The 22,230-nt window shown below is 59.2% G+C and overlaps 2 protein-coding genes across 3 annotated transcripts; one reads left to right on the top strand and one right to left on the bottom strand.

Annotated features, from left to right (window-relative positions):
* Positions 1-10,411, top strand: LOXL3 (lysyl oxidase like 3). Of its 2 annotated transcripts, XM_054383033.1 has the most exons (15): positions 1-313; positions 980-1,143; positions 1,870-2,081; positions 2,645-2,698; positions 5,185-5,244; positions 5,497-5,716; positions 6,024-6,204; positions 6,418-6,572; positions 7,291-7,464; positions 8,013-8,175; positions 8,447-8,690; positions 9,106-9,221; positions 9,359-9,495; positions 9,994-10,105; positions 10,338-10,411. In XM_054383033.1, exons 1-15 carry the CDS (start codon positions 1-3, stop codon positions 10,409-10,411), a joined length of 2,379 nt encoding a protein of 792 aa, XP_054239008.1. The 2 variants fall into 2 exon arrangements, with proteins under 2 accessions (XP_054239008.1, XP_054239009.1); XM_054383034.1 differs by lacking the exon at positions 2,645-2,698.
* A 3,016-nt stretch (positions 10,412-13,427) lies between these two features.
* On the bottom strand, positions 13,428-21,826 carry HTRA2 (HtrA serine peptidase 2). Its single transcript, XM_054383062.1, is given in 8 exon segments — positions 13,428-13,629; positions 14,473-14,568; positions 17,862-17,931; positions 18,673-18,781; positions 19,174-19,206; positions 19,484-19,737; positions 19,740-19,957; positions 21,444-21,826. Coding segments are annotated over 8 exon segments (1,329 nt in total). The 3' UTR covers positions 13,428-13,463.
* Between the last annotated feature and the right edge of the window lie 404 nt (positions 21,827-22,230).

Raw genomic sequence — 22,230 nt, 5'->3', positions numbered from 1 at the left:
ATGGGAGGCTGTGGCACATGGGCATGGCAGGAGCTGCTAGTGCTGCTGAGCAGCCTCCTGTGGCTGTGGGCAGACAGTGCCCAGCCCACCCCGCCAGGCCCCACAGCCAACCCAGGACCCCAGCTGAGGTTCCGCCTGGCTGGTTACCCACGCAAACACAACGAGGGTCGCGTGGAGGTCTTCTACAACGACGAGTGGGGCACCATCTGCGACGACGACTTCACGCTGGCCAATGCGCACGTGCTCTGCCGGCACCTCGGCTTTGTGGCTGCCACGGGCTGGGCCCACAGCGCCAAGTATGGCAAAGGCATGGGTAAGAGAGGGGTGCTGGGCGCAGCCCCCCTGTGCTGCACGGGCTGGGGGCCGGCTGGGCTGGGGCTGCCTGGCTGCTGCTGTGGGGTGCCGAGCATCCCGCAGCAGGTTTGCATGTACTGGAAGTGGGTGCTGGGCTGTGGGAGGCAGGGCCAGTGCCTGCTGAGTGCCTGACGGGGTGTGTGGACATGTGTGTGCATACGTGTGCACATGTGCACATACTCTGTGTGCTTCTGTGTGAGCTGCCCTGCCTGTGTCCAGAGCTTGGAGCGGCTGTGGGCATGCACTCGCTGCAGCTGCGGGACAGCATGTGGTCCTGGGTGGTGTAGAGGGGCTGCAGCTCTGGGCTGGTGCAGGTGCTTGGCAAAAGGTACAGCAGGCTGTGCTAGAGCTGAGACACTGTATGGATCCAGGGCACATGTTATGTCTGGCAGAGCAGCCCCTTGGGCAGGTGGAAACCCCTCATCCGCAGGTCCCCTGCTCAGGGCTTTGCTCTTGGCATTTCACTGGCCTCGGCTGTGTGCCGAGGGAGGGCTGCACTCTGCCCAGCATCCACACTCCTGCTGCACACCTGCTTGGTCCTGGCTATGCTCCATGGGCACCTTCCCTGGTCTTGGGAGTGCTGCATGGCCTTGGACCCCCTCACCCCAGCCCTGGTATCTGGCAGGGCGGATCTGGCTGGACAATGTGAATTGTGCTGGAGGTGAGAAGAGCATTGGGGACTGCAAACATCGGGGCTGGGGGAACAGTGACTGCAGCCATGAGGAAGATGCAGGTGTTGTCTGCAAGGATGAGCGCATCCCAGGCTTCAAGGACTCCAACGTCATTGAGGTGAGGAAGCTGCTGGCCAGAATAGGCAGCCAGTGCTGCCCAGGATTCCAGAGAGCTGCCATTAGGATCCTGCCACGGGGCAGCCCAGCCTGGCCTCCATACTCACAAAGAGTTGGGAGGCAGCTTCCCCACTACACACTGGCTGACTGCCATGTCCAGGCCCAGGGGACGTTGTGGGTGCCTTCCCTTAGCCCTGTGACACAGGCTGTCCCTGTCATCCCTTCACAGCAGCACAGCACTGCCATGGCCTCTCCCATCTCTCCTGAGCTGCTGCTTCCCACAACAGCAGACAGTGGATAAGGCCCTGCTCAGGCTGTGGCTTGGGAGTGGGAACATGGCACAAATCTGAGCATGGGATAGCAGGGCTCCTGTGAGGCAAGTGGGGCTTGGGCCATGCCCTGCTGGCTTTGCTCAATATCCCTCCTGCTGCTGTATTGTGCTGTGTGGGTTCCTGGGTGTGGGGCATTCTGGGCAACCCCCTCCCGGGGGTGATAGAACACCAGTGCTGGCTCTCCTGGCTGTGCATCCAAGAAATGGGGATGTAGGTCACTATCTGCACATTCTGGGATTAGGTCCTTAGCCACCCAGGGCTGATGCAAGTGACCTGCAGGGACGTGGGACCTGGCTATCCCTGTGCCCACACCCTCGGGGCATCTCTGGGCAGGGACCAGCAGGGACCCATGGCAGCAGGCTGTGGTGCAAGCCAGGCTGCCCTGTGCCCTGCAGACTGAGCAGAATCATGTGGAGGAGGTGCGCCTGCGACCGGTGGTGTCTGGGGCCCGGCAGCAGCTGCCAGTGTCAGAGGGCATCGTGGAGGTACGCTACAAGGATGGCTGGGCACAGATCTGTGACGAGGGCTGGCACAGCCAGAACAGTCGTGTGGTCTGTGGCATGATGGGCTTCCCTGCTGAGAAGAAGGTCAACAGGAACTTCTACAAGTAAGTAAGGCTGTTAGAGAGCCTGTGGACCCAGGCTGTCAGAGCAGAGCTAGGGATATAGGGTGGGGCAGGGCTGGGGACAGAGCCAAGGACATGAGACAGTGCTGGAGGTCAGGACAGGCCCATACTGTTGGGAGCATCCCTCCCATCCCTGCCGTTCAACAGTCCTGGCCCCAGCTGACCATATGGGCACTCACTGGACTGGACTGGGGAGCCACAGCGTGGCTGGGAGGAGCATGGCATGGCCAGAAGCAGTGGTGTGGCCGGAGGCCATGGCTGCCCACTTGCCCCATGCAGTAATGCAACGTCCACTCCACGATGGCAATGTGTACTCCCTGGCAATGGTGCATCTCCACGTCTTCCTCCAATATGGAGCACAGGTGTCCCCCATCCATAGGGAAGGTTTTACTGCTATGCTGGGCAGGGATGTTCCAGCAGCTTCATGGCTCAAGTGAAGGGTGCAGGGTGTGGGCACAGACATGCTGGTGCCCGGTGTGGTGCCAGGCATGGTGCCCAGCACTGCATGTGCCCCTGACTGGGCAGCTGCGGTGTTGCTCCTGCAGGCGGCTGAAGCGTGCAGCCAGGATGAAGGGCCGGAGCCTAAGGCCAGGTGGCAGGTAAGGGGCTGGAGTGCCCCATCTGCTGTGCCCTTGGCACAGCTGGGCTCTCCGGCCTCGCTGGACTCTGCCATTAGAACAGATCCTGGCACTACAGGATCCAGATGGAGCAGACCGAGGATCCAGGCTGTGCTGGGCAGGCAGGGCAAGCCCCACTTTGGTGGGACCTGCCTTTTGCCCTGAGGTCTCCCATCCACTGTGAGAGGCAATCTTCCTCTGAGGCTGGTGATGTTCTGGGCAGAGCAGCCCCCATCCCACACACCAGGCAGGAGCCCTGACACTGGGGTCAGGGGCTGCAGTGCCAACCCACCATGGGCAGGATTCCCTGGGAGATGTGGAGACGGCTGTGGTGTCCTGTGCTGCAGCCCCGTGGGGACCAGCAGCCTCAGAGCTGAGCTGCCTCTCCCAGTGGAGGGGGAGCTGTGGGAATGGGCTGCTTTCTGCAGAAACCAGCAGTGGGGAAGCTAGACAGGCTGTGCACCTCTCCATTCCCTGCAGTCTGGGCTGGCAGGGTGACCTGGTGTGGTCATGAGAGCACTTGCCCTGCAGTCCTGGACACTGCTTTGATGGGCATAGTGTGACAGGTCCTGCCCCCAGCTCTGCATCTGCTTAGGATCTTTTGCACCCTCTGCCCCCTCGCTCTTGCTGCCTCTGCCAGTCCCTGAAGGACTCTGGCTTCCCTTTGCCTTTGTCCCTGAAGCTTGCTGCTGGGTTTGGTGGTAGATGCAGTGAGTTTGCGTGCACCACTGTGGGCTGTGGCATGGCAGCTCTCACCTGAGCCCACTGTCACCATGGGACATTGCTCTGCCCTAGCACATGGCCATGGGTGCTACTTCCTTCTCTGAGGCCGAAGATGCCCTACACTGTGGACACATCACAGTCTCTTCATTGTGACACTTCCCAGCTTTGTGTTCCCAGCTGGCATCCTCGCCAGCTCCTGCAGCCTGGTGATGGAAATCCAGATAGGCTCAGCCTGTGGGGTCTCCTCAGATCCCACCCAGTGCTCCTGCTCCATGCATCATGCTGCTACTGGTGCAGTTTGGTGTTGACTGCTGCTTTCCAACAAGTAGATAGTTCCCCCACAGCACTAGGTGAGATGCTTTGTGAAGGCCATGACGCTGTGGTCTGCTCCCTTCCCTCTGCCTGGAGCAGGAGCTGATTCCTGGTAGTCAAGTGCTGGTTTCCCAGGGCTGATCAATCTGGGGCTGAATGGCTGCAGTCATACATGGGGTTGTAGGCTAATCCAGGCTGGAAGGAACCTGGCAGAATCCTGGTCCAACCCCTATATGGGGCAGGGCCAGCTGTAGGTCAGCCTAGGACTTCATCCAGTTGGCTTTTAGAAACCCCCATGGATGGAGACCAGCAGCCTTGTGGCCTCTGCAATGTTATGCAGCCCTCACAAAGAAAAAGCTTTTATCACACCAAGCCTGAACATTGTGTTGCCACTGGCACCTGGTTTCTCTTGTGCTCTTCCCTCCCATGGCTGAAAGAGCTGGACTCTGGCCCCCTGACAGCCCTTTGAAGGGGTAGGATGGTGGATACCAGGGCCCCCAAACCCACCTCAGCCTCAGGCTGGAGCAGCATTGTGTCTCTTCTCCAGCCCTGACTCTTGATGGCTCTCCCCAGGGCTTGCAGCACTTGGCTGATATCTTTCTTGTACTGGGGACCCAGAATTGGGTGCAGGATTGAGATGTGGTTTCACAAGTGTAAAGGGTGTTGCTGTCCTCCAGCCATTTGAATACTGGTTCCTGGCAGCCCTGTGCTGTGCCCTGGGGCTCACTGGGCTGTGTGGGCTGACATGGATCTGCCACTGGCCAGCAGAGTCAGTTGCCAGGCTTGGTTTTGCTGTGTCCTGTTGGGGGTGTCAGTCCCCTGGCCTATTTTGGGGTACTCTGCACTTCACTCCTTGTGGTCTCTGGGGTTTTGGCCCTCCTTGGCATCTTCCTCCCTGAGTGAGCATGTTTGGACCGTACCTACATCAGGGCAGCCTTGCTGACCTGCAGCGAGCCCACTGTGCCTTGTGACACTGGGGAGGACACCCACTGGCTGTGCTGTTTGCTTGGTGCTCTGCTTGCTGGGCATTCTGCTTCCCTCCGAGTGTGGCACAGTGATAGTGTCTGGTGTCTGGATGAGGGCATGGGCACACCTCACTTGTACCTGCCAGATCAAATCGTTGCCAGTGGTGTTTGATCTTCTGCTGTGTGACAAGGCAGCATGGGATGCTTCATCCAGCACCGTTTCCTGGTGGAATGTGAGCAGGAAACTGCATCACTGCTGTGGGCAGTTGTGTCACTGCTGGAAGCAGATACGCTTCTTGCACCCATGTGTGACACGAAAGAGACGTGCATGAGTGTCTTTTAAGGGCCAAGTGCCCAGTTCAGTCTCCAGTGAAAGCTGGGCTGGGCTGTGCTCCCGGTGTTGCCACAGCTGGTGGAGGTGTCAGCTTGAGACCATGGGCTCCTTGACGGTTGTTTTCTGTTTTCCAGGCTGGCCTCCAAGTCTCAGCCTAAACAAAAGCGCAGGGAGGACATAGGGCCCAGGAAGAGGTAAATGGCTCCAGTGGAGAGCCCGAGTGCCAGGAAGCCTTCTCAGTCCCACCGGAATTCATGTTCCCATGCTGCTGGGGATGTGGAACAGGCAGCTGCTGAGGGGTGGGCACCCCACAGGCACTATGTCTCTCCCTAGGGGACGATGCCAGGGGCATGGGTATGGAGTGAAGTCACAGGCAGGGTGGCTGTCGACCCCTCACTGCAGGCTGGCCAGGCTGGTTGTGTCTCAGGACTCCTCTCTCCTGACAGGCTGTTCTCAGAGCGGCAGCAGCTCAACTACCGCCTGCACTCGGTGTCTTGCACGGGCACTGAGGTGCACCTCTCCATGTGCACCTTTGAATTCTACCGGGGCAATGCCTCGGCTGCCTGCAGGGCTGGCATGCCTGCCGTCGTCAGCTGTGTGCCTGGGCCCCTCTTCACCACTGGCAATGGTCACAAGAAGAAACAGCGACGGCAGCAGCAGGGCCAGGTAAGCCCTGTGGAGAGGAGGACAAGCCCTGTGGTGTCCCACGGCTGGCCACTGCCCCACTGCAGGGCTCTGTGCCCCAGGCTGCAACCAAGAGCAGGTCTGCCGGTCCCTGGGTGACCAACTGCTAGAGCAGGAGATGGAGATGGGGTCCTGTCCTGGCACAGCCCCTGTGTGTGCCAGTCAGAGCTAGCACCCATTGTGTTGCACTGTGCTGTGCCACACCATGCTGTGCGATGCCCTGCTGCACTGTGCTGTGCCATACAGGACACACTGTCCCATGACATGGCCTGACCCTGCTCCCCTGCAGCAGCGAATCCGCCTGAAGGGTGGTGCCAAGGTTGGTGAGGGCCGTGTGGAGGTGCTCAAGAGCAGCGAGTGGGGCACCATCTGTGATGACCGCTGGAACCTGCTATCAGCCAGTGTGGTGTGCCGGGAGCTGGGCTTCGGTAGTGCCAAGGAGGCCCTCACTGGGGCACGCATGGGCCAAGGTGAGGATGCTGGGGTGGAGGGGACAGGAGTTGCCCTCCTGGGCATGTGGAAGAGGCACTTGTCTGGGTGTAAGGCTCTGCTGGCCTTGAGCAGGGCCAGGAGCATACTGGGCTCTCCTGATGCATGTCAAGGAGCAAGGGCAGCCATGGGATCAGGATGGCCATGGCCATCCCTGTATCACTGAGCCCTGAGTCCTGCTGTTCCCCCGGCAGGGACGGGACCCATCTACCTGAATGAAGTGCAGTGCCTTGGCACTGAGAAGTCCCTTTGGAGCTGCCCCTTCAAGAACATCACACAGGAGGACTGCAAGCACACAGAGGATGCAGCTGTTCGCTGCAACATCCCCTACATGGGCTACGAGACTCTGGTGCGTGCCACGGGGCTGGCTGGAGCGGGGTGCTGGGGAGGGCCTATGGCACGCACTGTGAAGTGGTCCATCATCTTTCCTCCTCTGCACCCCATTGCAGCCCACACATTTCCCCCTGGTCTGAGGCCAGGGCTACCTTGGGGGGTTAGGGATTTTGTGTGTGGGAGTCCCAAGCTGCCCTGTGAAGAGAGGAGTAGAAGGGAGGCCACAGTGGCTCTGAGTGTTGGGAGGTGTGGGGCTACTGATCCTGCTGTGCTTCCTGCTGCCAGCCCATGCCAGCTCTCCACCAGAAGCACCAGAAAAAAAATAATCCCTGTGGGCCAACCAGGAGAGAATTATTTTTTTTCTGATGATGAGATGAACAAATGGAACCACGTGCTCCTGCTGGCTCTGGCCTATCATTTCATCCTCCTGGAGCCTTTTAATAATGTTTAACTCTCTCGTATTTGTCATTTCTGAAATGCAAATGCCATTTCAAAATGAACCATTTTTCCCTGCTTTGGTGAGACAATTCCCAAACTCACACGCAATTCCTTGGCCCCAAACTTGCCCTTTTTGGTGAGTTCCCTGCTGACCAGATCTGTGCCGTGCTCCACTCAGCTCCTGGCTGCCACCTCCTTGTGTGCCCCAGGGTGCCCAGTGCTTGGTGCACCCCCAAGGTGCCTGGCTATGTGGGCATTGCTTGTGATGCTGCTGCTGCTGCTGCCTCTCTCTGCAGATTCGGCTGAGTGGGGGCCGGAGCCGCTTCGAGGGGCGGGTCGAAGTGGCACTGGGGGCTGGTGACGGGGACCAGCCCCACTGGGGCCTGGTCTGCGGTGAAGGCTGGGGTACGCTCGAGGCGATGGTGGCCTGTCGCCAGCTGGGTCTGGGATTTGCTAACCACGGCTTACAAGTAGGTGCCAGCACCAGCTTGGCCAGGGCAGCAAGCCACCACCACCACTGCTCCATGGGGACAGGGATGGGGATGGGATGGGGACGGGATGGGGTGGGAACACGGACAGGCACAGGGCACCAGCTGATGGTGCCAGGGCTTCCCCGCAGATCCGCCTGGCTGGCGGGAGGACGATGTTCGAGGGCCGTGTGGAGGTGAAGCAAGGCAGTAAGTGGGGTACAGTGTGCAGCGATGGCTGGACCACCAAGGAGGCGATGGTGGCCTGCCGCCAGCTGGGCCTGGGCTACTCCCTGCATGCAGTGACGGTAGGTGCTGGTGGGGAGGCCTCGGTGACACCCTGGAGAGCACAGGCATCGCATGGCTGTGAGGTTGTATGGAGGCAAAGGGAGGTGGCCTCTCTGTGCCATGGGATGGGACATGTGTGGGCAGACTGGGTATGTGGGCAGGGCTGTGCCATGACACAAAGTGCTGGCTCAGTCTGGGTGTGTGTGAGTGTGGCACCCACGGTAGCCATCCCTGCCACCCAACCTGTCTCACCCCCTCCCCAGGAGACGTGGTACTGGGATGCCAGTAACGTGACGGAGATGGTGCTGAGTGGGGTGAAGTGTGCCGGCCATGAGATGTCCCTGAGTCATTGCCAGCACCATGGCACCAGCCTGAGCTGCAGGAACACAGGCACACGCTTTGCTGCTGGTGTCATCTGCTCTGAGAGTGAGCAGCCACACGGGCTGCGGGTGGAGGGGACTGTGGGCAGTGGGGTCTGTGGGTGCTGGTGCTGTGGGGCTGGGGGCTGCGGATAGGGGACGGTGAACATGGTGCTGTGAGCAGTGGTGTTTGCAGATGATGGGGCTGCAGGCTCAGCCTGTGCCCAGCTGATGGGGAGGGCACATGTTTCCCTGGCTGGTTCAGCCCTGCCTGACTGCTGGGGACAGCGAGGCAGCTGGGGGAACCATCTGTCCCTAAGCAGCCACCTGCTCTCCAGCTGCCTCCGACCTGCTGCTGCACGCCCCGCTGGTGCAGGAGACGGCATACATCGAGGACCGGCCCCTGCACATGCTGTACTGCGCCGCTGAGGAGAACTGCCTGGCCAGCTCGGCACGCCTGGCCAACTGGCCCTACGGGCACCGCCGCCTGCTGCGCTTCTCCTCCCAGATCCACAACAACGGCCGTGCTGACTTCCGCCCCAAGGCTGGCCGCCACTCTTGGGTCTGGCACGAGTGCCACCGGTGCGTGCGTGACACAGGCAGGAAAAGGCCTGCAGGCAGCAGGGTCAGGGTGGGGAGAGGGTGATGGTGCTGCTGCCATGGGATGGGTGAGGGTGATATCAGTGGAGTGTGACACCAGGTGGGGCACTTTTTACTGCCCTGGGTACAGTTTTGCCTGCTTTGGCTTGGGCTGGTGCCCTGCAGCTGAGCCCCCTCCTACAACCATGTCCCCTCACAAGGCAGGCCCAAGCTCTGTCTGACCTTGCAGCAGTGTAGCCTCCATGCAGCAGGTTGTGGGGACCTTCCCCACAGCAAGGGGCCAGGAAGGTAGTAGCGGGGGTGCTGCTGCACGGTGGGGTGAGTCTCCCATGTGCTGCATGGGTCTTCCAGCACTCAGGCACTGGTGCAGCTGGGTGCTGTGGGCTCCCTCTTGCAGGCACTACCACAGCATGGACATCTTCACCCACTATGACATCCTGACACCCAATGGCACCAAGGTGGCAGAGGGACACAAGGCCAGCTTCTGCCTCGAAGATACTGAGTGTGAGGAAGGTGAGTGGGCACCATGGAGCTCTGCAATACTGTCCCTGCCTCTGTCCCTGCTGTGGGGCTGCCCATTCCTGGCCATCACACTGGGACCAGCCCCAGGCAGGGGCTGCACGGGGACAAGCCACTCTTCCTGCCCACAGATGTGGCCAAGCGGTATGAGTGTGCCAACTTTGGGGAGCAGGGCATCACCGTGGGCTGCTGGGACCTGTACCGGCATGACATCGACTGCCAGTGGATCGACATTACTGATGTCAAGCCTGGCAACTACATCCTGCAGGTGCTGCAGCTGAGCTGTCCCCAGACCCTCTTGCAGCCCTCCCCTGTGCACACCCATTCTCTGCCCCCGCACCTCGCCACTCTCTGCCCCTGCATCCCAGCTCTCCCTGCACCCTGGCCCCTGGTTCCTTCTCCCTCTCTGAGCAAGCTGGAACATCGTGGGTCTGGGAAGCAGGGTGCTGGTGAGGGACGGTGCCTGTCCTCCTGCCTAGAGATGTGGAGGGCTTGTGTGCTTGGGCATGCTTCAGCCCAGGGTCACCTGATTTGAGCCACACTGCTTATGGGCACCCAGTGCACAGTCCCAGGGCCACCCATTGCAGTGACAGCCACTGGCTCCTCAGAGTCATCTAGCACATCCCTCTGCAGCTGGGCGGAAAGGTCCTGCTGGGATTGGGGTGCTGGGGACTGTGTTGCAAGCGGCAGCTCTGCTGAGGCTGAGAAGGTGGAACTGCCAGATGTGGGGCAGAGGCCTGCAATTCTCACTGCCAGTGCCCCACAGGTCGTGATCAACCCCAACTTTGAGGTGGCAGAGAGTGACTTTACCAACAATGCCATGAAATGCAACTGCAAGTACGATGGGCATCGCATCTGGGTGCACAGCTGCCACATTGGTAACTGCCCTGGGATGTGGCATGGAGGGAGATAGTACCTGGGGGCAGGGTGTGGGCAGGCAGGGGTGCCCCAGGAGGAGGGCAGCAAAGAGGCTGGAGGACTAGATGGCTGGGATGGTGCCAGGAAGCAGGGGGGTGAGGTGCGGGGATGGCTGTGGTGGGAGTGGAGGTGCTGGCAGGACAGGTGACATACAGCATCAGAGCTGATGGCTCTTGCCCTCTGCCCATGCAGGCGATGCGCTCAGTGAGGAGGCCAACAGGCGGTTTGAGCGGTACCCAGGTCAGCTCAACAACCAGATTTCATAGGGCATCTCCCTACCTCACCCTGCACAGCTAGAGGAAGCTGCTGGGGGGCCAGTGAGGAGGCCTCATGCATGGCACTGCTGGTGCCATGCTCTGCTGGGCACTGCCCAGGACTCACTGTCACCAGCTGTTCTTCCCACTTTGGGAGATGGTATTGAAGGCACTACACAGCAGCACCTCCCAGCCTGGGGTAAGCACCCCAACCACTGGCCAGAAGATTCTGTGCCCACATCCCCTGGGCTACGTTTGTGGGTATGGTCTGGGAGGTCCTGTACCCCAACTCTGTCCCCCTCTGTTCTCAGTCCCTGCTGTCCTAGCTACACTCCACCTCCACCTCCCATTCTGCCCCGGTTCCTCTCACCCCCACAACTTTCCTCAGGGCCCAGCACCCACCACCCACACAGGAAGTCACAGCCTTGCATAGCCCTGGCTGTGCCCATGAAGCCCCTTGCCCCCAGGGGCTCGTGTGGCTGCCCCTGCCCTGGCAGCACTGCCTCCAGACTGCCTCCAGCTGCCTGGCAGTGGCCTCCACACCCACCTCTTAGTTATAATTTTATTTTCTCTATAAAGTTGCCAGTTCTATTTCCCCGATGGCTGCTGGCTCTTCTCTGGGGTGGGACAATGAACCTGGCAGGACCAGGAGGTGCAGTGGCTCAGGCTGCAGGGCTGGCCAACATGCTCCAGCAGTGTGGGAGCTGACCCCCATCCTCTGCATCCACATCCAATATCCATGTGGAGTACTCTAGCAGCTGCCTGCACCACCCTAAAGCAGTGCTGGGCTGAAGACAGTCCCAATCCTTCTGGGAGACACCTGTGTGGGTGAGGAAGAGGCCAGCAGCAGCTCAAGCATGGCTGCTCTGGCCTGAAGCAGCCCCATGGCACCAGAGGGGACAGAAGGGTCACTCTGGTGCAGCCGGGATGGGGTGAAGTGCTGTCTTCCCCTCATGCAATGCAAGTGTTACTGAGCAGAGATCCCACCACGGGGCTGTGACCCACACGGACTGCAGAGGTGGGGCTGTCGTGACTGGCAAGGAGGGGACAGAGCCTAGCAGAGCTGGGGCAGGGGGCACTTCGGGCACAGAAGAAGGACGTGGCACAAGGGCCAAGGGAGGGAGGCCTGCAGCTCTCACATCTCAGCCAGATGCGCGGGTCCCATCTGCAGCAGGGCAGCAGGGAAAACCAGCTTCTGCCCCAGCCCATTGCTGGGGACAGCGGTGGGGAGGAGGCAGGGCCTGTCCCTGCGGTCAGCGCCGCGCAGCAGCTATGCGAGGAACGCGGCGGCGGCGGCTCCGACATTTCCCTTGCCGGCAGCCGGCAGGGGCTGGCCCGGGAGCAAATTCCTCCGGCGGGGCCCGGGCGGCTGAAAGCAGAGGCCTGTTCTGCGGCTGGGGGAGCGCGGCGGGGAGCGGCGGCCCGGAGCCACCCCCGCACCCTATGGAACTGTGCTGCTTTCATCTCCCTAAAACAACAGGCGGGGGCTCGGCAGCCCCGTCACGGGCAGCGGCTGGCTCCCTGCGAGCCTTCCTGCCCCACGGCGGCTCTGCTCGCAGAGCTGCCCCTGCCCGCGGCCACCGAGGCGGCCAGAGCCGAGCAAGGGCTCTGCCAGGGAGGCAAGGAACAGCGAGAGCTGCCTCCTCTCGGAAAGGTCAGCCGGGCTCACAGCCACAGCTGCAGAGCACAGGGAGGGCCCCAGCAGTCCCCAGGGAGGCCGTGTGCGTGGGAGAGCAGAGCTCCAGGCTGGGAGGGACGGGCCGGCCAGCAAGTCATGCATAACCCCGACTCAAGCCACCAGCGAGCGGCAGGGCCAGCAGGATGCTGCTCCAGCATCTCAAGAATCCAGCATGAACACCCCTTTCACCATGGCCTGGAAAGCTGTTTCGTGGGTGCAGGCTCCCCGTGGAAGCAATGTGAGCAGAACACCACATCTCCCTGGCCTCCCAGGCACATGCCAACAAGCACAGACCAGCTTGGCCTGTGTGGCAAGAGTCACCCAGCACAGCCTGCCACACACCAACTCCAGGGTCACTCTCTCACAGAGGAGGTGGCCTCATGAGCCATGGCTCAACTGGTACCTATTACAGAATTCCAGCATGGTGGGGGTTGGAAGGGACTGCTGGGGATCATCCAATCCAACCCCCCTGCTAAAGCAGGGTCATCCCACAGCAGGCTGCCCAGGATCACAATGTCCTGGTGGGTTTGGAATCTCTCCTAAGAAGGATACTCCACAACCTCTCGGGGCAGCCTTCTCCAGGGCTCCAGCACCCTCATCTTCAGGTGGAAGTTCCTGGGTTCCACTTTGTGTCCATTGCCCCTTGTCCTGTCTCTGGGCATCACTGACAAGAGTTAGGCCCCATCCTCTTGCCCCTGCCCTTTAGCTCTTGCTGAGTATTGAGAAGATCCCCTGTCAGGCTGCTCCTGTCCAGACTTAACAGACTCAGGTCTCTCAGCCTTTCCTCCTCAGAGCTGCTCCAGGCCCCTCAGCATCTTTGTGGCCTCCACTGGACTCTCTCCAGTAGCTTTCTGTCTCTCTTGAACTGGAGAGCCCAGAACTGGACACAGTACTCCATATAGGCCTCACTAGGGCAGAGTAGAAGGGAAGGAGAACCTCCCTTCATGTGCTGGCCACACTCTTCTTGATGCACCCCAGGAGACAACTGCACAGATGGAGGAGTCAGATCTCAGGGTGTGCAGATACTGAATGGGTGTCAGGACACCTCTACAAGGACCAAGAAGGTTGCTGGAGGGACAGCCAGTGGGCTTCTTGCCAGCTGAAGGACTCTTGTGAGGACTGACAGGAGGGGTGGGGTCCCACACAACCCTGACTCCCCCTCAGTGACTGCTGCTGTTGTGGGAAGGAGGCTACATGGCACTGTGGGTCCCTAGAAAAGTGCTTTATTGAGTACAGGGGGGAACAGCTGCACCACCAGCCTGCTGGGTTGGGCCCCTCTGCCCAGCCCTTCCAGTCCCTCAGGAGCCCAGTCTCTCCCTGACAGGCACAGACGCGGCTCAGTCGTGCCCTCAGTGCTGCCAGGCAGCGCCCAGCACAGCAGCACTGCTACTCCGTCACCTCAGGGACGACGCTCACCAGCAGCGTGTCGTAGCCACGCCGCACCAGCAAGGCCAGGCTCTGCTGCGTCCGCACCGCCTCGTAGACGTCCTCGGCGCGGCGTGACACCTGCCCGTTGATCTCCAGCACGATGTCCCCTGCCTTCAGCCCTGCCCTGCGAGGAAAGCCACAGCAGGAGCACACAGCAGGTGAAGTGGGCGCGGCGCTCAGCTCGGTTTCATCTTTCCTGAAGGAAGGAGCTGGGCACTGCAGAACGCTGGGGCTGCTGCACTAAGTCTTGCGGAGTCCCAGCATAGTGGGGGTCAGAAAGGACCACTGGGCATTACCCAGTCCAAACCCGTAGCAGGTTGCCCGCATCACAACGTCCAGGTGGGTTTGGAATCTCTCCAGAGAAGGACACTCCACAACCTCCCTGAGCAGGCTGTTCCAGGGCTCCAGCACCCTCACAGCAAAGAAGTTTCTCCTCATTTCAGGTGGAACCATTGCCCCATGTCGTGTCACTGGACACCACTGGCCCCATCCTCTTGTTTGCCACCCTTTAGCTCTTGCTGAACATTGAGAAGATCCCCTATGGAGCTGCTCTTCTCCAGACTACAATGGCCCAGGTCTCAGCCTTCCCTCCTCACAGAGATGCTGCAGGCCCCTCAGCATCTTCATAGCCTTTGCTGGACTCTCTTCAGTAACTCCCTGTCTCTCTTGAACAGGAGAGTCCAGAACTGGACACAGTACTCCAGGTGTGGCCTCACAAGGACAGAGCAGAGGGGAAGGAGAACATCCCTTGATCTGCAGGCCACTCTCTTCTAAATGCACTCAAAAAATACTGTGTTCCCCCAGCCATGCAGGTACCTTGGCCAAAGGACACCAAGCCTGGGCAAGGATCACCACTTAGTTTCTGCTGCAAATCAACAGATTGCCAAAGCCCTGATGCTCAGGAGCAAAGCACTCAAAGAGCTAAATCCACCCCCCTGGCACTCCCAAGGCAGCAGCCAGCACTCACTGGTGGGCTGGAGAGCCGATGATCACCTTGTGGATCAGCACCCCATAGGAGACATCAGGAAAGGTGGGGTCACGCAGCTTCAGCTCTGTCAGGATGCTGCAGAGGGAAAATCAGCACCAGGTAAGGATCTGGGAGGCAGAGCAGGGTTCCCACTCCACCAGAGCTGCACAGACTTATGAGACCACAGTGCAGAATCTCTCCTGCATCCCTACAGGCTGCTAGGCAGAAGTAACCAGCTGCAAACCCCAGGAGCACTCAGACACCAGAGGACAGAAGTCCTAACTGTGCCAGGGAGAGATGGAAAACTCTGTCAGGCAATGGTCAGCTGACCACAGCTGCTGGTGCTACATGTCTTGTTGCAGCAGCCCCACATCCAACTGCCCTTCACAGTATCAGATCTACCATCTCCCTGCTGCAGTCTCTGTCCTCCTCTGATGGGCAGGACACAGAACAAAGCCCCTCCTTCTGACAGATGTGTCAACCTGAAGAACCTCCATATCTCTCCTCTAGAACCTGCACACTGAACAGCCCCTGTTCACCCATTCTTCTTGCAGGATGAGGTTTGCTAAGCCTGGCTTAAATTCCACACCTCCCACTACTCCTCTGGATATTTCAGCTGCTCCTCACTAAGTGTCCAGACCTTGAACACTATGCTCCAGCTGGGTCTCACCAGAGCAGAGGGACCATGAGCTGTGCATTGTTCTTCCCTGAAAGAAGCCCAACCCCACTGCTCAAGCAGGCTTAGTCAGAGCAGATCACCCAGGATTGTGTCCCGTCAGGTTTTGAGTATCTCCAAAGCCGGGGACCTCTCCAGGCAACCTGTGCCAGGCTTGGACTACTTTCCTTGCTGTAAAACCATGATTTCTTGTGCTCAGATGGCATCTCATGTGCTCCAGTTTGTGCTTTGTCCTGTCACTAACACAACTGTTGATGTGATGTGGTCTGCATGTTTGCCAAGTCACGTCTGCTCCTTTGCAGGGTCACTAAAGCTGGACACCACACATCCTCCTGCCATCTCCGCAAACACACAACATGCGTGGGTCTGTGATGTTAGGCTACACAGCACTAAGGTGGCTGCACTCAGCTGTGGTGGGTTGTTGACGTGGGCTGTCGGTCAAGTCCCCATCCAGTTGCTTGGTCATTCCACCTCCCACCAGGATGGGGGAAAGGATTTGAAGGGCAAAAGCAAAATAACTTGTAGGTGTAGATAAAGATAGTTGAAGAGGTGAAGCAAGAAAACAGGCAACCTACAACCCAGCTGTGGATGACATGGTTCTCAAATGCCTATGGCCTCCTGCTGCCTGGCTTAAGAAGATCCTTAAGCTGTAACTCAAGCTGCACCTTTCCATTTGAAAATAAGATTTTTCTTCCGTAAAGTTTCCTAGTTGCTCAACATCAGCAAGTTCTATCCCATATTGCACAAAGAACCACTCCATTTTGCATGTCTCTCGAGTAACACCTCACCAGCAACACTCACCAGAAGTGGTTTCACACAGAACCTGTTCCTGATTATCAGCATCTCTTTCTTGTGCTGTCTGCAAAGTCCTTTGTTCAGTCTCTCCTGCCTCACTGTAAGATGGCTGCAGAGAGCTGTTCTAGCCAAGGCCCTGTCTTTACCCCTGGCTTCTTGAGGGTGAGGGTACCTATGAGTTCCACCACAGCTCAGCTCCACCATGGTGGCCCATCTCTATTCCATTGGTCAGCAGAGGCCTGGTGTTTCAGGAAGGCCCTGCCTGCCAGACAGACTGTGCAACAGGACCAGGATGCTGAAGAGCTTGTACCCAGCACAGAACTCCTCCTCCTTCCTGCACCAAGGGCGAGCTTCTGGCCTTTCAAATGAGCATGTTCAGACAGTGTCCTCACCCCATTCCAAGGCAAGCAATCCCTTGCTGGGAGATCATCCCAGCAACTAGACACAAACAAGCCCTGCAGTCAGACGTTTCCCATGACCAGCTGCTAGACTGCTCGCTGGCTGTCCTGATGCTGGACCAGCTTCTGAGGATCCATGTCCTCAGCACTTCTCACTTCTTCCCTGACAGAATTCATCCTGGTGTCTGGCCAGTGAAGCTCTTCACATCCCATAGGTTTTGCCGAGTACCAGCACCACCTACTGGGCATGCCAGCGATGCTGACTGTTCCCACCCCCACTGCCCTGAATCTCAGGAGGTACAGAGCACCTGCTCCTCATTTCTGCTTGAGGTGTTCAGCAGAGCAGGCAGCCCACCAACGCAGCCAACACCTGGGAGCCACGAGAGATTTGGGAAGGGCAGAACAGAACCCTGATAGTGTTTCTGGAAGTATGCTGCAGCTACCAACCCCACAGTCATGCTGAGCCCCACAGATCAGGTAATGGTCTCCTGAAAGATGGTTGCAGGAATCATGGAACTAGAGCAGGCTGCTCTTGGAGGAGAGGCTGCAGGTCCAGCATGCTCCCAACACAGGCATCTGCTGCATCTGGGGTGCTGCTGGCAGGGCTCAGGTACAGCTGCAGCAGCCCCCTCTTCCCAGGGCTCACAGCTCTGCAATAGAGCATCCTGAAGGCCTGACCAGGGCTGTCCCGCCCTCAGCAGGGCACAGCTGCAACAGTCTGCAGGGCACCTGCCTCAGGTTGCCTGTTTAACAGCCAAGGCCACAGACCTCCACCACTGCCCTGGACAGCCTGGGCCAGCCCTTGACAGCCCTTCTGGGGAAGAAATTATTTCTCATGCCCAACCTAAACCTCTCCTGGTGCCACTTGAGGCACTTTCATTTTGTCCTGTCATTTGTCTTCCCTCAGCCTCCTCTTCTCCAGATTCAACAGTTCTCTCAGCTGCTCCTCACCAGCCCTGTTCTCCAGACCCTTCACCAGCTTTGTTGCCCTTCTCTGGACATGCTCCAGCCCCTCAATGTCCTTCTTGTGGTGAGGGCCCCAAAACTGAACCCAGTACTCAAGATGTGGCCTCACCAGTGCCCAGAACAGGGGGACAATCATTTCCCCACTCCTGCTGGCCACTGTATTGGTGATCTAGGCCAGGATGCTGTTGGCCACCTTGGCACATGCTGGCTCATCCTCAGCCAGTTATCAACTGCAGGAAGCAGCAAGAAGTCATCCTCTTCCCACTTGCCTCCTCCTGAGGACAATCATTGACAGGTCTGGTCTACAGGTTGAGGGATTTTAATCTGTTTACAGATTCTGCTGCAAGTGTGGAAACTTACAAGCTTGTAATTAACCCTGACACAGCCCAGAGTGCAAACAGATCACGAGCACAGAGGGATATAAGCATGAGTGCTAAAGCTGTGAAGACAATGCTTCCAAAACCAGAGTCCTCACTTAATTTGGAAGATACCATCCCATAGTCATCACGCCCCAAGGAGACCAATCTGTAGGCCCCCAACCTAAGAATACAAACCTTGGTGTAAGAGTCAGCATCATCACCCCGATGTAGCGGCGCTTTGTCTCTGCATTGCCAAACCAAGAGCCTGGGAAGGAAAGGACACCCATGAGAGGGCTGGAGGCAGACATGCACTCACAGCAGTGCTGGGGTGAGCCAGCCAGCTCACCTAGTCCACACCTCAGGGCAGGCACCGTGAGAAGGATCCATTCTGATCCGCACCTACAGCTCACTGACGTCCCATGTGCCAGTTAGAGCTTGGCAGGTCTTGGGGACTTTGCTCTCCTGGCTTGAGACATCATTTATTTGACTGAGAATATCACTGCACAGTGGCAGCGCAAGAAGCAGACAGCAAGGGTCTGCCCTAAATACATCACCACAACAGAACAAAAAGAGGCAATATTGTGTACACCTATGGTAACAGCAATGAGCCCTGCACCAGCATGGCCACTGGCACACAGGGGTCATCCTTTCCCTTTGTACACACCAATAAATGGTTCACTGATTTTCCCATATATTGAGATCTAATGGAAAGTAGCAATAGGCTGAGGAAAATCCTTGCCTGCTCCTGTGGACTCGAGTCTGAGCTGATAGGACACTCTGCAGCAGACACTGTGCCCTGGTGGGCAGGGAGGCAGCAGCACAGCTCTCCCATGGCACAGAGGAGCACACCAGGTGGGACAATCTTATTACCCCAAGGGCTGTTTCTCCAGCCCTTCTTGCCTTTCTCCCAGATGGTTCCAGAGTCCAGCTGTGCTACAGCTTTCTCCCTCTCTCCTCCTCCTCACCTCCTTCCCCTGACACCTAAGCAGGCAGGCGCCCAACTCACTTCTACGCTGCTCCTCCTTCTGCAGGAACTTCCGCAGTCGGTCTGAGGGGATGGCAAACGAGATGCCAGATGTCACCTTCATGGTGTTCACCCCAATCACCTCACCATCCTGCAAGGAAAGCACACTGGGCTGTCCTGCCTGTCTGTTCATCCCTTCCTGGCCTGCTGCTTCTGTGGCCTACCTGACCTAGCCGAGGCTCACAGAGACTGGCTCTAGGGGCTGCAGACCCCCAGCTCCCTCCTCTGACCTGCCAGCACCAGCCAAGGACCTTATCAGAGCAGGGCTCAGCCCTGCTACCCCAGAGCCCTGTAGGCTCAGGTTCCCCAGCATAGAGGCTGCACAGGACCCATGCTGGGCTGATCCTCACAAAAAGCCTGCAGCAGGGACAGTTGCTCCCTCCCAGCAGCTGCAGCACCACAGGTGCTCCCACTGAGGGGCACTGACTGATGGGTACATGGCAGATCTCTGCCCCAGGCAGCGCAGGTGCAGGCAGAACTCACCAGGTTGACAAGGGGGCCTCCGGAGTTCCCAAACTGCAGAAGAGGAGAGAGCAGTGGTCAGGCCACGAAAACACACAGCAGGACCCACAGCAGAGTCACAGGTCACACACAGACCCACACAGAAAACAGGCTGAGCCTGGACATCATCTCTTCATCTCTCAGTGTCCTCCAGCCTCCTCTGACCTCATGGCCCCCACAGCCTCACTACCCCTTCATCTTCCAGTGCCATGTCCTCCAGCCTCCTCTGTCCTCATCACACCAACAGCCCTTGCCCCCCTGCCCTTCCCAAAGTGCCACAGGCCCCCCTTACATCGATAGCTGCGTCGGTCTGGATGTACTCCATATCGGAGGTGGCCAGGCCCAGCTCCCGGCTGCCGCGCTGTGCAGAGCTGACGATGCCCGAGGTGATGGTGTTCTGCAGGGCAAAGGGGCTGCCCATGGCCACCACGAACTCCCCTTGCCGCACCTCAGAGGAGCGCCCCAGCGGGAGGGTGGGCAGTGGGTGCTGGAAGAGAGGGGGGAGGATGGTGACCAGATGGGAAGGAATGAAGGGAGCCTCTCCACAACCGTGATGAGCACCTTTGGCTTGATCTTGATGGTGGCAATGTCTGCAACCTGGTCCACGTCCTGCACCACAGCGTCGTACTGCTCACCGCTGGCCAGCTTCACCCGCACGCGCCGGCGATTGGCTACCACGTGCGCGTTGGTGACAATGAGCCCGTCCGGAGACACCAAGAAACCCGAGCCATTAGAGATGGGCACGTCACGGCCTGAAAAGGGGTGCCTGCAAGGTGGGCACAGGTCAGAGAGGGGTGGAAGGACCCTGAGGGGAGGGTAGGCAGCAGCCAGGCAGACTGGGTGTCCCAGACTGGTAGGCCTTGAAAGGATGGGGGGACAGTGAGGCTGTCTAGGCAACAGCACACTGTGGGGAAAACTTGGAGAAGAATGGATGGAAACTGTTTGGTGGAAAATGACCTGGGGGTGTTGGTCAACAGTGCTTGAAGGTGAGCCAGTGTGTGCCCAGGCGGACAAGAAGGCCAGCATTATCCTGGCCTGGATCACCAATAGTGTGGCTAGCAGAACAAAGGCAGTGATTATCCCTCCGTACTGGGCACTGGCGAAGCCACACCTAGAGTCCTGGGGTCAGTTTTGGGGCCCTCACTACAAAAGGACAGTGAGGGGCTGAAGCGTGTCCAGAGAAGGACAATGAAGTTGGTGAAGGGTCCAGAGAACAGCTCTGGTGAGGAGCAGCTGAGGGAACTGGGATTTTTGAATCTGGAGAAGAGGAGGCTGAGGGAAGACTTTCTGGCTCTCTACAACTACCTGAATGGAGGTTGGAACGAGGTGGGCCTTGGTCTCTTTTTCCAAGGGACAAGTGACAGGACAAAAGGAAATGGCCTCAAGTGGCACCAGGGAGGTTTAGGTTGGACATGAGAAACAATTTCTTCCCCAGAAGGGTTGTCAAGGGCTGGCCTAGGCTGTCCAGGGCAACAGTGGCGTCCCCATCCCTGGAGGGCAGTTCAAAGCCATGGAGATGTGGTGCTGGAGGACATGATTTAGTGGTGACCTGTCAGTGCTGGGTTAACAGTTGGATGTTATTATCTTGAAGGTCTTTGATAATCTAAACAATTCTGTAATTCTATGATTTAACACCCTTTGTGTTCAGGGACGGGAAAGGGGGACATTGGACGCACTGAGCAAGCCTGCAGCTGACACCACACTGGAGAGAGAGGTCAACAAGCTGAAGGGCAGAGCTACTACTGAGAGGTGCCTTGACAGACTGGAAATGCAGGCCAGTGAGAACATTGCAGAGTTCAACAGTAAAAGCAGAGTCCTGGCCACGGGACAGCTTGGGGCCACTGGCTGCCGGGGAGCTTTGCACTAACGGGCCTGGAGAGCAAGAAGGTGGCAGCGACGTGTCCCTTGCGGGGCAGGCAGGTGGCCGCCGGCTGTGCGCAGGCAGCGGGCGCCCGGGACGGGTGCGTTCTTCCTGCAGCACCTGGGGGACCCGTCCGGCTGCCGTGCCCCGGGCACGGGATGGGGACGTAGCGGGACATGCCGGCGGGGGCTCGCAGGTGGCCGGAGCTGGGGGCTACTCTGTGCTGAGGTGGAAGGAATGTGCAACCGGGGGGACGGGAAGGATCTGGGATCCTTCCCTGAAGGCTGCGAGAAGAACGGGGCCAGACCCTTCCTGAAGGGCAGGGCGGGAGGGGACTGGGACATGATCACGAAGGAAACGGGTCTGCGGCCCGACCGCTCAGTGTCGGTACCTGCCCACGATTTCCACGTAGACCAGCGCGGGCGCCGTCTTCTCAACCACGTCGGCGATAAAGTTGAAGGCGGCACGGGGAGAGGCGGGTGGAGACGGTGGTGGAGACGGTGGTGGCGGCGGCGCGGGCACGGCGGCGCGCAGCGCGGGCAGCGTGGGTCGGCGGCTCTCGCACTCCCGGGCCCACAGCAGCACCAGCGCCGCCGTCCCAGCGCCTAGCGCCGCCGCCAGCGCCCGGCCCGCGGCGGAGGAAGGAGGAGGAGGAGGAGGAGGAGGAGGTGGCGGCGGCGGGGAGCGTGTCTCGGCGGCCACGCTAAGCGCTCGGCCCCAGCGCAGCGCTCCCGACCCTAGCGGAACCCGCGCCCAGCGCGCCAGCGCCGCCATGCTGCCCACGGGGCACGACGGGAGAAAAGCCAGCTCCTCTGGGAGGCGAGACCTCGCCGCGGAGTACGCTGGCAGCTGTAGTCCATAGCATCAATGCGACGGATGCTGCTGTGCCACCGTGGAGCATATCGGGAGCTGCAGTTCCCCGGCGAGCCGCTCCGCTAGCCCTATAGGGGGAGGGTTTGTGGTGTAGCCGGCAAACCGGGCCCGCCGCACCTACCGTGTCTGCTAAGCCGTCTTGCCCACGCTGCCGGCCGCGGCGGGCCATTGGTGGGAGGGAGTGAGCGTGAGTGGTCGGGGCCGTGCGGCACACGCCGGAGAGCCGCCGCGTCTCCCATGCTGCCCCGCGAGGTGAGGCGGGTGGCTTGGGGCAAGATGGCGACTGGCGGCGGGCGGCCCTGAGC

This window comes from Indicator indicator, chromosome 8 (assembly GCF_027791375.1).
Source record: "Indicator indicator isolate 239-I01 chromosome 8, UM_Iind_1.1, whole genome shotgun sequence".
Lineage (NCBI taxonomy): Eukaryota > Metazoa > Chordata > Aves > Piciformes > Indicatoridae > Indicator > Indicator indicator.
This window is presented reverse-complemented; position numbering and strand designations above follow the sequence as displayed.

What these genes read in the sequence shown, in the direction of transcription:
- LOXL3 (XM_054383033.1), top strand. Translation starts at nt 1, where the DNA reads ATGGGAGGCTGTGGCACATGGGCATGGCAGGAGCTGCTAGTGCTGCTG. An exon ending in AGATACTGAGTGTGAGGAAG is followed by an intron (nt 9,222 to 9,358) that starts GTGAGTGGGCAC and finishes TCCTGCCCACAG; the next exon opens with ATGTGGCCAAGCGGTATGAG. An exon ending in CTGGCAACTACATCCTGCAG is followed by an intron (nt 9,496 to 9,993) that starts GTGCTGCAGCTG and finishes AGTGCCCCACAG; the next exon opens with GTCGTGATCAACCCCAACTT.